At 41.2% G+C, this 17,117-nt stretch overlaps 1 protein-coding gene across 2 annotated transcripts in view; it reads right to left on the bottom strand.

Moving 5' to 3' along the window:
- Positions 1-17,117, bottom strand: part of LOC311228834 (N-acetyltransferase ESCO2-like) — a 46,037-nt gene that overhangs the window by 15,892 nt on the left and 13,028 nt on the right. For both annotated transcript variants that reach the window (XM_084314788.1, XM_084314789.1), the window contains exons 9-11: positions 16,311-16,392; positions 11,391-11,433; positions 3,479-3,620 (exon numbers count right to left, since the gene is read on the bottom strand). In XM_084314788.1, coding sequence (XP_084170914.1) covers positions 3,479-3,620; positions 11,391-11,433; positions 16,311-16,392 — 267 coding nt within the window. The remainder of the gene's footprint in view (positions 1-3,478; positions 3,621-11,390; positions 11,434-16,310; positions 16,393-17,117) is intronic.

Here is a 17,117-nt window from a genome sequence, read left to right as displayed (position 1 = left end):
CTATAACTGAACTGAAATAATTCTCACAGTCTAGATCCCATTATACCATTCTGAATTATGTTTTTGTGCTTCGTTTGTCTAGAGGGGGCTTTTGAAATGTAAAATAATATACCCAAAATGCTTATAATAAATCATATTCCGCCTATAGATTTACGTTGTCCTAAATAATGCACGTCATATTTATCCGGATACGGCACTCGCGCGTCGCGACACAGTGGTTATTTTAATAACGTGCAGCATTGCAAATTCTTCGCTGTTGATGTATTTGCTTAACGGAGCGCCCGGATTGTGTTTCATTCAAGCATAAATTGAAGCGTCTTTATGCATGGATTGTGGATGTGAATTATGACGAATCTGAATATGTGGATTGTTTAATTGTATCACTGTCACTCACACGTTATTGTGATATTGTAACTGGGATTAAAATGTCTGATGAGATGCGCTGTTTGACGGATTTGAGAAATTGAATGAGCCGTTGACATTAATGAATTTGCGAAAATGCATTTATCTGTTCAAGCACTGTTATCTGATGATGAACATGAGGTGTCACTGGTAAACCAAAGGTTAATCAATTCAATGCATGTATGGATGATGTCCGAAACAGATTCAAACCTGATTAATAGTGAAACTGTATTGCCTCCCTCCAAGCCTCTCTGACACGTTATTCCGGGGGTCGCGCCTTGAAAACTTTGGGAACCATGTATTTATATATAAAGTACATGATACCTAAGCCGAGCGCATACAGTACAGATATCCTCATAAGTATCTATTAATTCGTATAAATTAGATACTCTTTGGGCTTGTTTGTATCTACTTATTCTGAAAGAGTTGAACTAATTATTTTCGCTAGCAATAGATCTCATTAGATTATTCATTCCATTAAGCCTACTGCCAGCAGGCACATTTAAAGAAATATAATCTGATTGATTGGGGTAATGAGGGACTTAGAATTAGACTATAGATTATGCATTTAAGGGCGGCTAGGTGGTGCAGTGGGCAAGGCGCTCACCACCAATGCAGGAGACGCTGGGTTCGAGCCCAGCTCTCCGCATTGCATTCAGCTTTGCTGGTCGTTCATACTAATACATTTGGCAGTATTAGGGGGTGGGAAGCTGATGGGTGGGGATCGGACATTGTGGACAGCGACTCCTACAGGTTGGTTGGTGCGCCTGCGCAGTAGAATCAGGAAGCGACGGGGGTGGCGTCCCTCCAAAGCGCAGACCCCCGACGCTGAAAGATCACGCTGTGCAGGTGAAAAGATGCGACGGCTGCTACCTCGAGTACCGGAGGGGACTCGTGCAATGTATGGCTTCGTCCACATTACAGCCGTCTTGTGGGAGGCATGGCCAAACAGCGTTCGAGACAGGGGAGGGTAGAATTGGACGATACGAAATTGGGATGGGAGAAAAATAGAAAATGGGAGAAAAAGTAGATAAAAAAAAGATTATGCATTTAACTTGTCGGCGAGGCTATTGAGCCGTACTATATTGTACCCATTCTGCAATCTGTTAATAAAGTTTTCAATCAATCAATGCCGTTAGAAAATCAGGATTTCTGCTATCGACACCTGCTGTCTTTTCAGGTGAGGCGGCCACACGCAATTATCCTGAGTATCAAGTCTGGTTCGAATTAATGAGACTGAATCAGCGTTCGAGGAACAGGGAAAGCCTGGATTCAATCATCGGGTTAATTAAATCTGGATAATGGGACTTTTGATCGACTTAGTTGAACCAGGTACGGGGAATAGGGCCCTGGGCCCTCATTTATCAATCTTGCGTACGCACAAATATGTGCGTAACCCGTGCGTACGATAATTTCTAAGCAAAGTGTGGGTCTTATCAATTTGAACGTGTGCTTGACTTTGTGCGTATATATACGCACAGCTCCGACCGTGCGTACCTGGCGCCCAGCGGTAGAATATGGAGACTGCAGACGCGGAAATAAGCTTTTGTGCATTACTTCCAACACTGGCACGTGTTCTGTATGAACCGTAAGTCATTATAGTTAATTGTAAAATAGCGACAGTAGTGTAATTATAACGGGCTCACGCTCGAACAAGAGGTTGGCCTGCTTGTTTGGCACAGGGGGGGCAGACGCAGAACACCCACCTCCAAACGCGATTAAATATTGTTTAAAATAAAAAGCGAAATACTATTATTTTGTGTGTCATGTTTCCAAATAAGATTGGTCACAACGAAATTCTTTCTACTTCAATTTGTTGGTTAGAATAGATTACCTCAGTTGAAACTTCACTGAGACTAAAAGACAGTCTATTTGTGAGCTCCCGCACAGACGTGATACTAATAATAATAGCTTCATTTTATATAGCGCCTTTCAAGAGACCCAATGTCGCTTTACATAGGGGGAAAAATAACAAAGTAACAAACATAGTGGACAGACACAACATATAAATATGATGATGGGATTCAAGTTCGCGTTTTTATTGATCACATAGGCAGGCTATACATAGGCTACATGGCACGGTCCATCGTGATATTGGAGATGGATCGAGCAATAGACTGTTACTGTCTGTACCACCCATGTAGCTGTCAAAGCTCCATCACAAATGCAGTTATGTGAATAGAAAGGTTCTTGTATATGCTCTCATATTATTGTTTGTATAGGCTACCTAATACCGACATCAAAATAGATTGTATGCCTCTACAAATCATATGCAGGTAGAAAATGTACGGAAAATCCGTCGCGATTTGGAATGAAATTGACAGAACTTTAATCCCTGGGTATTAATCGAACGAAACGAAGAAAAAGCAGTCATATTCCAGCATTGTTATTAATGACACCAATGGCAAACAGTGGTTAACGGTCTTTATTAGTGTTTGCGCTGCCCTGAGGCAGCAATGGTCTTTAGGAAGTTAATAGATGTCTGTCAGCCTGTCGCGTATTTCTCCCAGGCGTTCGCTCGGCTTAGTCCACTTTTCCACATTTCATGGGGGTGTTTCATGACCATAATGGTTAATTACGGACGGTGCTATATGCAAATACTTAAAACCGTGCACGAGCGCGGAGCGTAGAACAAGTGGCATTTATCAACACGGAGTGTGCATAGAACCTGTGTACGCACGTGTGATAAATCCCAATTTTTCTGTACGTACACACATTCTAAATTCTGTGCTTAAGAACGAAGATAGAACACTTTCTAAGAATTGTTGATAAATGAGGGCCCTGGCCTCCTTGCTACCTTGAGTTGTTTTCTTTAACTAAACCAACCAAGCCCATGTCTACTAGCTAGTTTATGTACGATAATGAGCTGGTCATCGGCTAGTATCTGTTTATATACGATGAGCTGGACATCAGCTAGTATCTGTTTATATACGATAAGCTGGACATCAGCTAGTATCTGTTTATATACGATGAGCTGGACATCAGCTAGTATCTGTTTATATACGATGAGCTGGTCATCAGCTAGTATCTGTTTATATACGATGAGCTGGTCATCAGCTAGTATCCGTCTACATACGATAATGAGCTGGTCATCAGTCAGTTTATCCTTCCTGTGTGCGCTGCGCTCCTTGGCAGCAGAGGGAGGCTGCAGGGAGGCCACCAGGCCAGAGGGGGCTCTGCAGGACACCGGAGGCTGACGAGCCGTCTTCCTCTGTGGTCTGGAAGAGAATAAGAGAATTAGCATCACTACATTATACTTCCTTTATACCAGGGCCTGGGGGCTCCGATATAACAATATATATTTACAAAATATTTTCATGCACATGAAAGAAACCTAGGAAAATGCCACTAACAGAAAATTCCACTAAACCACTTAGTGATTTCATGTTGTATTTGTGCTCCTATTTTCCCCCCAAAATCGATACAGCAATATATCTCAATATTTTGCCTTCCGATATAATATAGATACAGTGACGCAAAGTATCAATATTTATATTCAATTGGAATGAGGTGAACAGACTGAAATCATTATCTTATTTGATAAAACAGATGTGTATAGGCGAGCTCCCGTAGCTCACCGCGTACCTCGGCGCTATTTCTGCGTCGGGGACAACCGTGCTCGTCACGGATCTGGGGTACACGAGTTCGATTCCCGGACCCGCCGTATTTTCTCAGAGTGTTTTCCCCTACTCTACATCCCATTCAACCTGTTTCTGTTGGTCATGCTTGACCAGAAAAAGCGATAAACGCTAAAAAAAAAAGTTAAAAAAAAGAAAAAAAAACAGATTTGTATATATCTGTATTGCAGATGGTAGTATAGACAGAATAGCTAAGTGCATAGTAGATAGTAGTATAGACAAAATAGCAAAGTGCATAGTAGATTGATGACATAGCAGCAAAGTACATATTATTTTAGATACTGATTGAAGAGGTGACCAATAAGAGATGATCATTAAAGGGGAGATGAAGCATAGCGATATAAACATAGTCATAGCATCAAATTACCGTAATTTTCGGAGCCACGCCTTTTCCCCCCATTTTTCGACCCTGCGGCTTATATTTTTCTCCCATCCCAATTTCGTATCGTCCAATTCTACCCTCCCCTGTCTCGAACGCTGTTAGGCCATGCCTCCCACAAGTCGGCTGTAATGTGGACGAAGCCATACATTGCACGAGTTCCATCCAGTACTCGAGGTAGCAGCCGTCGCATCTTTTCACCTGCACAGCGCGATCTTTTAGCGTCGGGGGTCTGCGTTTGGAGGGCACGCCGCCCCTGTCGCTTCCTGATTCTACTGCGCAGGCGCACCAACCGACCTGTAGGAGTCGCTGTCCACAACGTCCGATCCCCACCCATCAGCTTCCCACCCCCTAATACTGCCAAATGTATTAGTATGAACGACCAGCCAAGCTGAAGCAATGCGGAGCTGGGCTCGAACCCAGCGTCTCCTGCATTGGTGGTGAGCGCCTTGCCCACTGCACCACCTAGCCGCCCTAAAATGTAAAAATGTCTCTATAAAAATCACCTTATAAAAATAAGCCGTTTCTAAGAAAAAACGATTTGTTATGTCCATTTATGTAGCATTTATCAACATGTGCGCCGCCATTTTGTTGCTGACGTCACGGAGATGGTTTCACCCGCAGCCTCCCACGTACCTAGCTACTACTACTACTACCTGCAGCACGCTGTAGCAATATTATTAGGCTCCTCAAATATCGTTATTCATAAAAACACATTTATGTAATATTTTACAGCATTGAGCAACCCCAACAGGGGGATGCTGCATTCTCTGTCATCTTTGAGATGGCGAGACCTGCAGTTGGCACCTGAGATGGCGAGACCTGCAGTTGGCACTGTGTGAGGCCACGACATTTGAGCAAATTAATAATACTGCATGTTCTGAAGGTCCAGATTAATAATTAGAATTAGTTCAACAGAAAGGTATAGATTAGGCTATCACCTAAAGTCTGTTGGTTGCTATACGAGTTCAGCCTCAACCGAACTCAGTCTAAACGTCTCTTCTGTCTCCGTTATCCTCTGCCTGTCGCCGTCGGCAGATCGATGCAGGATTATGGTATTCCTCCTCTCCATTGGCAACACCACAACACCGTTTCCAACTAATAACGGCACTAACGTTACCACCACAGCACTGTAGCAAAACACCTCTCTCTCCTCACTTTTATTCTCCAACTAACGGTTATCTTTTTCTCCGTTCAATATGTGTTGAGTGGCTCGGCTGTATAAAAAAATAACGGTATAACTTTGTCTCCGTTCCAATGCGCGCTGCATAGCGCTGTAAGCAGCGGCGATACAAGGAGCATATACGGGCAAACAATAAAACACTATCAGGTCAACAGTAAATATATATCTTACAAATAAAACAATATATATATATATATGTATATAGAGAGAGAGAAAATACCTGTCAAACGGTAATGCAGGTGTCCTAAGGCGAGCTCAGGGAGGGAGGACAGAAACCTCCCGTAGAGCAGAAGGGCAAGTAACAGGTGAACGTGATTTAAAAAACGCTGTATTAAATGAGCCTATTATGGGATCCACGCAAGCTTTCTACCGTGGGTACATCTGGGCGTCCCGCAACTTTTACTCAATCACTTCTAGCCCCGAAAATGCTTAGAAAAGGAAAGCCGACAGCGTGTAAAAAGACTCGCAGAAACGATAAAGTGTGTCCCGGGCGCGCCGTGATTCCGATTCGTATGAAAATATTCACAGGCATAGATGAGAGCGTGGGCCACCTTTTTGCAATCGATTATGTGTCTCGATTTTGCTCCCACGCGCTTCAGCTGGCCGCCATGATAGAGTGCTGTCACAGCTAGGGATGGGTACCTTTCACATTTGAACCGATACCGGTACCTGTGAATCGATACCGGTACCCAACGGTACCTTTTTCCGGTACTTTAGTCTCAAGAAATTTTATTTACCTACCTCAGTCGTGAAAAAAAAAATCCAAACTTCAAATAACTACAATTTCGACAGTTTTCGGCTTGCCATTGCTCCGACTGCTTTGTTGTTGAATCAAGTCAAATCCTAGGTAAGCATATATTGTGCGTGTGAACGTCAACATGAAAAGAAAAAAGTAAAAAAAAATGAAAAAAAAAGTATAAAAAAAGAAATAACGTTTTTTTTTTTTTCTCTGTATCTCACTTGATTCGATACTTGGTAGTACCGACGTGTTTCGGTTCGGTACCTCAAAAGTACCGAATTCGGTACCCATCCCTACAGCGCAGCATAAAAACATCGCACTTTTACACACTGTTTAGCCTATATTTGTATAATTGTTAGGCTATTTGAATCCACCATTTAGGGCTGGTGTATTCAAATAGCCTAACAAATAAAGTGTAATATGTCTCGGAACATTGGCCCGCAGATGCACCACTGCAAACCAAAGAAATGTGAACTCAAGAAGCCAAAACGAAGTTTAGCCTGTTTTAGAAGGCTATAGCCATTTACCACCGTTTAGCCTACATTTTACGCAGTGTTTAGCCTATTAAATAGGCCAATTGTTTTTTTTATTCGTTTTAACTTTCAGCCTGTTAATAAATGTGTAGTTAATTCAGTATTTAACTTCTTGAATTCATATTTATTTTAGGCTATGCTAATTAAAAACACAAATGTTATTGTAGGAGCCATTTCATTTGATTTAATAGTTTTTGACTAAATAGCGCCGCCACTGGTCGCCTCAAAAAATGGCACCATGGTCCTCCTATTAATTATGGCCCAGCTGTGTGTAAGCGCACACGCCAGACGAGAAACAGATTTTCAACCGCTCGCTTGCTACACACACAGTGCAGATTGATGAATGAATGAAAGAAAGACTTTGTTTAGAATCATTTTGAGTTTATTTGAAACCCTTTTGCTGCGCCTGTTTGTTTTGAAACCCTTTTAGTACAAGTCTGGAGCCTGTTTTGTTTCGTTGTTTTTCCCCGTTATTATTTGAAACTTTTACACAACTCCTTCCATAAAACTCAAACGGTTCGAACCAATCAGATGCAACTATCAACAACATCAAACAGTGAGTAACAAAACAGCCCAAGTCAATGTGGTGTGAGCGCGTTAAAGACGTATCCTGGCTTAGATAGAAGCAAATTGAGCCTACAGTTATGGACATCTAATTTAATTATCTGCTTATTTATTAATGCTTCAATTCATTCAGAAACGTTGCAGCAAACAATCCATATGTGCATTTGTTTACATAATGATAACATACATAAATAACATAATATTATTGAGGGAGGAAAAAAAGGAAACTTATACCTACTTCACCCCGTTAGTCAAGTTGAACTATCGCTCTGACTCAGGCCATGTTTAGACGTAGAGAGTCTGAACAGAAACCGCAAAAGTAGTCTTGCGGTCTCACTTTTAATGTTGCGTTTAGACTAGTGTTTTGGGATGGAATTCTGCGTGCAGACGAGGCTGTAAAGACTCGAGACGACGGAGCCCCGCTGTCACATGACATCAGTGGCCAATCAGATCGCGCAAACCGAACGCGGAAGTGCAACTCCGTTAGGGAAAATATTCACGCAACCCATACGCTACACTGCCTCAGGTCGTTGAGACAACCAGGCATGCTGTGAAGACCCGCCCTACTCTGCCTCTGATTCGCAGACTGTGGGTGGGGGGAATGTGATTGGACCAAAGCAGAGTCACACAGACAGTGGCTCCAGTCACCGCTGGACTGATTCTTATGTATTTAAAAGTACTGCCAATGTAGCCTTCAGGTGATCTCCGTGGATATAATCAGACATGCTTGTTCGCTTTGTTTACGCTTCTAGGCTACTGGTGCATGCCTGTGACGTAAGCAGTACGTGACGAGAGCCTTGACAACCCTTTCGTCATAGTTTTATGCGGTTTGACTGTTCAGATGATAGCGCGAAGGTGTATCGTTTCTAGGATTTCCACCCAGGAAGGTGGTCTAACTTTTTTGCGGATTCTCCCCGCAAAAACGCTGTTGCCGTATAAACAAAAAGGAAAAATATTTTTCCAGATTCACCTGCTAGCGTTTCCGTCTAAACATGGCAGACTGTGGGTGTGGGGGATGTCTCGCAGATAATACAACTACAAGTATAATTATATAATATATATATTTTTTCTGTAGGTAACGTTACATTTGGTTGACAATTTACTGACTGACTTTCACGACACTCCATATTTACGTAGCTATCTAACCAGCACTGTAAACTGGGACCCAGCCCAAGCCATCACCGTGACGTCACCATCCAGCTAAATCTAAAATGGCAGCGCCCATGCAGGGGCGTATTTGGCACGGGGGACATTGGAATGGGTCCCCCCCATTTTTTCAGAATGCAGTTATGTCCCCCCCCCTTCTGACTACCTGTCCTACTATTATGCAAAGAGGAGTAGATGGGGGTCGCATTCTTGCCCTTATCTAGAGCTAAACCAGCAGCAGTGACGACACCAGCAGTGTGTGTGTGTGTGTGTGTGGTGCGTTCCTGAAATCAACTGGGAGTACACTCGCTATTTGCATATCAATAGCCCCGGTCGTCAGGTGTGTTAAATACGACCGGCGCTATTGATATGCAAATAGCGAGTACTTATCTGGGCTTGCACTTAGTAGTTAGGAGCACTTAGGAGTTCAAAAGTGCGTTCATTCTCAGCACTCTGTTATAACGGCGTTCAAAGATGTGCCAGATTTCATATGTATTTCAGCCGAAAACCCAGTTAAAATACACCGTAAACAGGCTTTAAAATTATGTGGAAAACCAACCGATCTGGCAACCCCTGCTACGTCATCAGACTCATCACAACAACAGCTGAATCTGCGTCTGCGAGCAGAAGCTGAGCGCTGCGCAGCAGCAGGTCGAGAGCAGCACTCGCTCAGAGTCAGACTCTACCTCTTGACGTCGGTGCTTGGGGATTTAAAATAGTTTAACGTTAAAGTCAGTACTGACTCAGACGGAAACAATCTAACGTTTGTCTGTAAACTTTGTCCACCCGGTTTGAAGAAGCAAGTCCCCACATCGACGCGACCGCGACGACGTCGACAGCAACATTGAGAATATGCAAACGTCCTGTTTTAGTTTTCATAATAAAAACAATTCAAGCAAAGTTGTTCCTCATGTTTTTGAAAATATACTGTAGAGATGAAAGCGTTATGGAAATGCCAGTATTCTGATTGCTGTCTGTGTGGTTCAATATTTAAAAAAAATAATAGTTTGCAGCAACGTATTGAACAAAATGGGCCGTTCAATATCTCCTTTAAATATGTTCGAAATGTCAAACAGACCTGGGTACCTACAGGCTACAGTCTATCACTACTTTTGGGAATCTAAGTGTTTATCCAGGTTCTGGGGCCAAGTGATTGATTGATTGAACACTTTATTAACATATTGCAGAATGGGTACAGTATAGTACAGCTCAGTCATGAATTGAAAATGGGGGACCCTGATGTAAACAAGACGAAAGTCTTTCTCTGGTCTGCATCCCCTTAACAATTGTATGTATTGAGCTGTACTGTATCAGGGTCCCCCATTTTCAATTAATCAGGACATACATGACATACAGATAGACAGTACTGCTACATCTATACATTTATGACATACCAGATTTGCAAATACAGTACTGTTTGTGATACAAAAAAGATACAAAAAATGCGGTATTGCACCCCTGGTATTTAAAAAAAAATCTAGGTAGAGAGGGGGGGGCTGCCATAAAATTTTGAACCTGAGAGTGCTGGTCTCAAGTTCTTTAATAGTTGTCATACAGAAGTACAGAATACTTTCATACAAAATGCTTCTTACTGTTACGCTCCAGAGACTGTGCTAGACAAGATAGTATCAAATAACATAATAACATAATATAGCATGAATTTAGAAGAAGAAAATGAGGTCACAGTGTTCGGTATAGACATATGTACAATGTTCTGAGTTACCATATAATATACAATACACAATACTATGCAGTGTACTAATGTACAGTACTATCTAGTGCAAAGCAGAAATGGGATGAGGTACAATTTTAGGTACAATTTACAGTAAGGTGTACGAGTTGTAGTGCAATCCTTCATCCATAAATATAAAGTGTGGGGAGTGGGTGCTACAGTGTGTTTGTTTAAAGTGGGTGTGTGCTATAAGTGTGTGGAGTGGGTGCTACAGTGTGTTTGTTTAAAGTGAGTGTGTGCGTGTGGATGTGTGTGCTATGTGCGTTTGGTGGTTGCTGTTGTGTAGTGTTCATTCATTGTTCGTTTAGCAGCCTGATGGCCTGGGGATAGAAGCTTCTTCTGAGTCTTTCTGTGCTCGCCTTGAGACTCCTGTATCGCTTGCCTGACCGCAGCAGTTCAAAGAGGCAGTTGTTCGGGTGACTGGTCTGGCTTCATATGACACACATGACATACAGATAGACAGTACTGCTACATCTATACATTTATGACATACCATAGCTTTTGTTGTTGTTGTTGTTGTTGTCATATTCAATGGAAGTATTGTAACATCCTTGTATTGTAAATACATTTCACAATGGGAGCCATCAGAGATGAAATGGTGGTTTAGAGGAGGATAATTGTTTTTTGGTTGTTTGAACCCTGGAGATCTCTGAATGCAATGTAATTCTGTATGTATGAGCTCAGTGTGTCGTTTACATGGAGAAATGGCGCCATCGCCTGGGAAAATGCGGTATTGCACCCCTGGTATTAAACCCCCCCCCCCCCATAACCCCCCCCCAGCGACGTCATTCGCCACGCCCACAAATCTGTCCCCGGCACACCTGGAGAGAGAGTTACGCCATTGCGCCCATGGCAAAAACGGGGAAATTACATTTGAGTTTTCAGACAAATAAGCAGGATTTCACATTTGATTATAGGACCATGTCTTACCCAAGGTACACAACAAACTAGGCTCATATTGTTTAACGCTTCATCTCCCCTTTAAGGTTGGGTACAGAGAACTGGGTACTGTTCCCAATGTATATTTAATTACCATCAATTGCCCCTTTTGTGGTGGTGGGGAAAGTCTCTCACCTTTTGTTTGCAGAGCCAAAGATAGAATATACAGCTGGGGAATCTGAGGGAAGAACAAGATTGTTTATTGTTATTTGCACTTAAAAAGAAGTACAAGAAGAACAGTTAAAATGTGCAGGAAAGGTCATAAAGCCCAAGGGCTTATAAGCGACCCCCTCTTAAAACGATATAGAATAACTACACAGAACCCCCCCCCACACACACACACACATACATACATTATGTGCAAACGCGCATATCCCTCTCTCATACACACAATACAGCATTATACAACAATTACAATGTTGAATTTATTATTATTATAATTTTTTTTAAAGACTACTCACAAATACATACTAAAGACTACAGGATTTGTAGTTATTTTTTAGGATTGCTTTTAAATGTATTTAAAGTGGAACATGTTTGTTTGATTTTTTATATCATTCCACATCACTGCACCTTGATAGACAAATGAGAATATGGCAACAGAGGTCCTACAGAAAGGAATGCGTAAGTCATTATTTCTTCTTGTGAGATGTGCATGATAATGATAATTATACTCAAAATAACTTTGAAAGAAAATAGGTAAAGATGAAGGAAGACCAATTACTTTATACATAAGAAGAACCCCTGTTTGGTACTTGTTGACCTCATAAACTGTGAGTAGTTGCAGTTGTTTAAATAATGGTTTGGTTGGGGGGGCTAAATAAGAAGAGTTGGTTGCAATTCTTACAAAGGATTTCTGAGATCTATGGATTGCTTGTAAGTAAGAAGGGTAAGCGTTGGCCCAAATTATATTGCAGTAAGAGATGTGAGGATAAATTAAACTAATACAAAGTTAGTAATGTGCCATTTTTTTTATCGTGTTTTAACCCTTTTTATAATGCCCAACGATTTTGAAACCTTCTTGCAAACAATTTCACAATGATTTTTTTTTTTAAACTTTATTTTTTAGCGTTTATCGCTTTTCTGGTCAAGCATGACCGACAGATACAGGGTGAAACGGGATATAGAGCAGGGGAAGACATTCGGCAAATGACGGCGGGTCCGGGAATCGAACTCGGAGTCAACCAGATCCGTGACGCAGCACAGTTTTCCCCGACGCAGAAATAGCGCCGAGATATGCGGTGAGCTACTGGAGCCCCCCTTCACAATGATTCTTAACCCATTCAGTGCCAATCACGAGTATAGTCGGGTTTTAATCATTATTTCTTTCATTAGCGATATCCATTAATTTTTCATCCATCCAGCCTGACGTTATCATTGGGAATGGGTCTGAGCTCGCAAAGGGCAAATACCGCCGCATTGCATTGACTGGGGAACTGGGAGGATCGTGGATCATTGTGTTTTGGACTATAACATTGGATCAATGGACGCAATCGATATTTGGAATGGCGCTCAGGAATTGGAATTAATCTTTTTGCATGACATCAGATGTGAGGTAAGGCCTTTATGTTACGAATCTTGGGGATCAGATGTTCCTTTCTCCGCCATCAGAGTGTGTGTGTGTGTGTGAGGTTCGCGCCGACCAAAGTACGGAGAAGCGATTTTTCAGACCCCGCTTCTCTTCGTACATGAGGACACATAAATTATACTATCGATAATCTAGCATTTATTTGAAAACGATTCATAAATCAGCCGAAAGATTACAATGTGTTTTGTGTATTCCATTTAAGGGCTATTATCGTGTCTTTCTCTGGAATTACTAGAAATCTCCAAAACGATACTCGTATTCAAAACGGTATCAAAAGGAAATGTACCGATGAAAAAACAATCCGCTTCGTACATGTTGACTGCAAGCAAGTCATTTATACGCGACAGGTGTATTAGACCCATAGCCATAATTGAAGATATAGTTTAAGTGTTCGCAAATATCCCCGTCCTCCCATTGATTAAAGCGGTGGCAATCTAGACCTGATTTGGTCATATGGGCGTGGCTCTGAATTAGTTAAAGCAGAGTTTCTCATCGATATTGACACCTAAGAACTTCAGATGAAACTTGTGCAAGTTCATTGTTATTGATACAAATCTTGGTTCTGTCTGATTTTTTTTTGTTCTTATTTAAAATTAAATAATGAAGTTACATTTTTTGACATTGAGTGATAACTTGTTTAACTGAAACCAATAGGAAAAATGAATGAGTCCAGAATTTGCTTTATCAATAAGGGAATCAAAATTCTTGTCAGTGACGGAGATTTGTGTCATTGGCGAATAATATAGATGACAATCAACTTGATGCATTTTAAGATCATTCACATAAATCAAACACAACAAGGGTCCTAGAATGGACCCTTGTGGAACACCACATTTTAGTATAGCCAGCTGTGATTGATACCATTGAAAACTACAAATTGCTCTCCGTTTAAGTCATTCTCAACCCATTGTAAAACCTGTTCTTTTAAAACCATAACATGACCATTTTGATAATAAAATGTCATGATTCACTGTCGAAAGCCTTTGATAAATCTAAGAAATGCCTAAGGTATATTCATTTTTCTCCAGTGCAGCTGTAATTTTTTCTCTGAGGTGCAAAAGAGCCATATATGTGGAGTATTTTTTTCTAAAGCCGTACTGATGTTCGAACAAGATAGTGTTGGAATCTAGATGTTTCATGATTCTACTGTATACCAGCTTTTCAAGAATCTTTTTTAAAACAAGGTAGTATCGATATAGTACGATAGTTTGAGAATACAGAGGGGTCATCAGCTTTAAACAGCGGTATAGTGCCGGATAGTGCCCGATTCAAGGGACATGGAAAAAAATGTATGATAAAGGATTAATAATTGAAAATGCAACCTTTTTGATCAAAGAGGCTGGAATTTCATCATGGCCAGGAGAAGAGTTTTTGAGGCTCATAATAATATCAAGTATTCTGAGGTCTTTAGGCTCAAAGGCATTTAGAGAAGCATACTCTTTACTTATAAAATCAGTGGGAGAACCAAGAACATTGCCAATAATTATCAGGGATGTGATTGGGCCTTAAGAAAAAAACCTGAACATTTTCAAAACTATCTTTTTAAAAAAGATTATAAACACTCCATTTGAATGAATGAACACATTTTATTTGTATATATTGAACTGTTCACAGGGAAGAGGCAGGTGGGAGAGGAAAGGGACAAAGAAAATGAATCAAATATATCAGTGTCCCCCTAAACAATTTTAAGGGGGTCATCTTGACCCCTCCCAAGTCATCCTGGCTCAAACACTAACGTTAGGACCTTTTCTTCTTTGCAACCAGATTGTGCAACACCTGTAACCGCCTCCTCTCGAAGTCTTGCCTACTGCGAAGGGCTGCAGTTGGACTAATGGACTCTTGCTTTTCTTTTGCTCTCAGGTCGATTTTGAGAATGAAGGTGGTGACATTTCTCCATCTCAGCTTCTTGGTTATGTCTAGGTTGGCTTTTGTACCTCATGCTTGTTGAGAGTTTGATGTTTCTACAGAGCTTCACATTAACTGGACAATGCTTGCTCTCCCTTGAGTAGTGTTGAGTGGCAGACTGCTGCACTGCTTGCAAGTAACCTTCCCTGGTTGGTCAGTTTTACAAAAGCAATCCAGTGTTAGTGTGTTTCCTAGTGTGTTGATGTCTTTACAGCATCTCGCGCCACTCAACAAAACTGCTAACATTATCGATAGCCAATGAAAATCTGTTATGCAAGAATAGCAGGTCTGATAAATGTTGCTTTCGCGTTTCACTTAGACCAGGTGGAAAAATAATCAAAACATATAAAAAGAAAAGTTTAAAAAAATTATGAATATTCTTTTATTAAGATTTTTGGTCCGAAAAACCAGAAATCCGGTTAAAACGGAAAAATCACATCCCTGAATTATGTTTAGCAAGACATGGTCCCACATTCACGAAGAAGTTGTTAAAACTATTCGCAATTTGGGATGGCAAGATTTGTTATCTTATCCGCACCATCCTGAAATTCAGATCAATTAAAAACTAAACATTGAAAAATCTCAGTGTCAATGTTACATAGAAGATACTCCAGTCCTTCTACTCCGGAGCTGTAGAGAGCATCTTGACTGGAAACATCACTGCCTGGTATGGAAACAGCACGGCACAGGACAAGAAGGCCCTACAGAGAGTGGTGCGCTCTGCCGAGCGTACCACGGTATTGCACTACCTCCCCTGCAGGTTCTATACAACAAGAGGTGCAAATCCAGAGCCTGCAGAATAATGAAAGACCCTCACCACCCCAATAACAGCCTGTTCCAGCTGCTGAGGTCAGGCAGACGCCTGCGAACACCAGCTACTAGGACAGAGAGGCTTCGGCTCAGCTTCTTCCCCCAGGCCATCAGAGCCTTGAACAATGAACACTGAACTCTCCACACACAAGCACACATTAGCACACACACGACACGCACGCTGTGCACGCTCGCACACTAGCAGCCACTTTAACATGAGAAAGCACTCACTCATGCTGCACACGCCCACACTTATGGCCACAAAGGAAAGGTCACTTTAAAAATAGTATAGTAACAGTGTATTGCACTACCAAGGGACCTAGCATGTCCTTCATGCTCTGTAAATAACTATGTACAAATACCGTGATGTCCCACTATGTTACCTGTTTATTGCACAATGTTGTTTATTGGATTCCATTATATGTTTGTACTACTGTATTGCACATCGTTGCCACCCGCATTTCATTGTATACTTGTATGCCGTGACAAATAAAACTCTTGACTTGACATGTCCCATGTCTTGTTCTGGCAAGTATCAAATTTTTTTTTTTTTTTTTTTTTTTTTTTTTTTTTTAATAACGTTTTAGGGTGGAGTGTTTGGTTTCAAATTTGTATCAGAATATGTTTTATTCATCAGGTATAGACAATATAAACATACATGTATGCGTGTATGTACGTGTGTGTGTGTGTGCGTGCGTGCGTGTGTACGTCTGTACGTGTGTGTGTGCACGTGCGTGTGTGCGTGCGTGTACCATTGCGTGGACTGGAGGCGATGGTGGAAGGGCTGATACCACTCAGTTTAAAGATGGGCTCAGAGTCCGTCAGACTGTCTTCCTGTTGACAAAACAAAACACTATAACTAGGGCTGCAACGATTAGATGAAAAATCGTTGACGAGAAATTGTTGCGTCGATTAGTCATTAAAAAAAAATATATATAATTTCTCTTTTTTTTTTGCACTACCTACCGTATCTTTGTGAAAATGGCTTCTCAGCTCTGGTCCAGCCAGCTGAAGACTTCTTAGCTTAACATAACAGACCGACAGTAAGTTTGGGGGAACTAATGGGATAACTGGGGATGTTGTTTGGTCCTGACAAGAGTCTCAAAGCAACTCTGAGCTCAATGTCCAATCTGTTCCTCTGCTCGGTCTTCAGCTGGACCAGAGCTGAGAAGCCACTTTCACAAAGTAAAAATTAAATTAAAAATAAAAATAAGCTATTTTTTTATTTTTTTATATAATTGTTTTTCGATTAGTCGACTAATCGAAAAAATAATCGACAAATTAGTAGACTACCAAAATAGTAATTAGTTGTAGCCCTAACTATAACAATAGTTAAGAACAACAATAACAAATCGCTGCTGTGGATTAAAACTTCCTCCAAAGATTCTGTTTCTCAGGGATTACAAAGGGTTCCAGATAGGGATGTAACAATGCATCCTAAGGTTGAATTGCATCGAATCGTGGTCAAATTAATATTGAAATGTTGCCTGAAGAATCGTAATCGAATCGAAGTGGGGTCAAAGGTTTACACCCCTATTATTGACCTATAGACCAAGTTA

Source organism: Notolepis coatsorum (assembly GCF_963971535.1).
Source record: "Notolepis coatsorum genome assembly, chromosome: 5".
Lineage (NCBI taxonomy): Eukaryota > Metazoa > Chordata > Actinopteri > Aulopiformes > Paralepididae > Notolepis > Notolepis coatsorum.
This window is presented reverse-complemented; position numbering and strand designations above follow the sequence as displayed.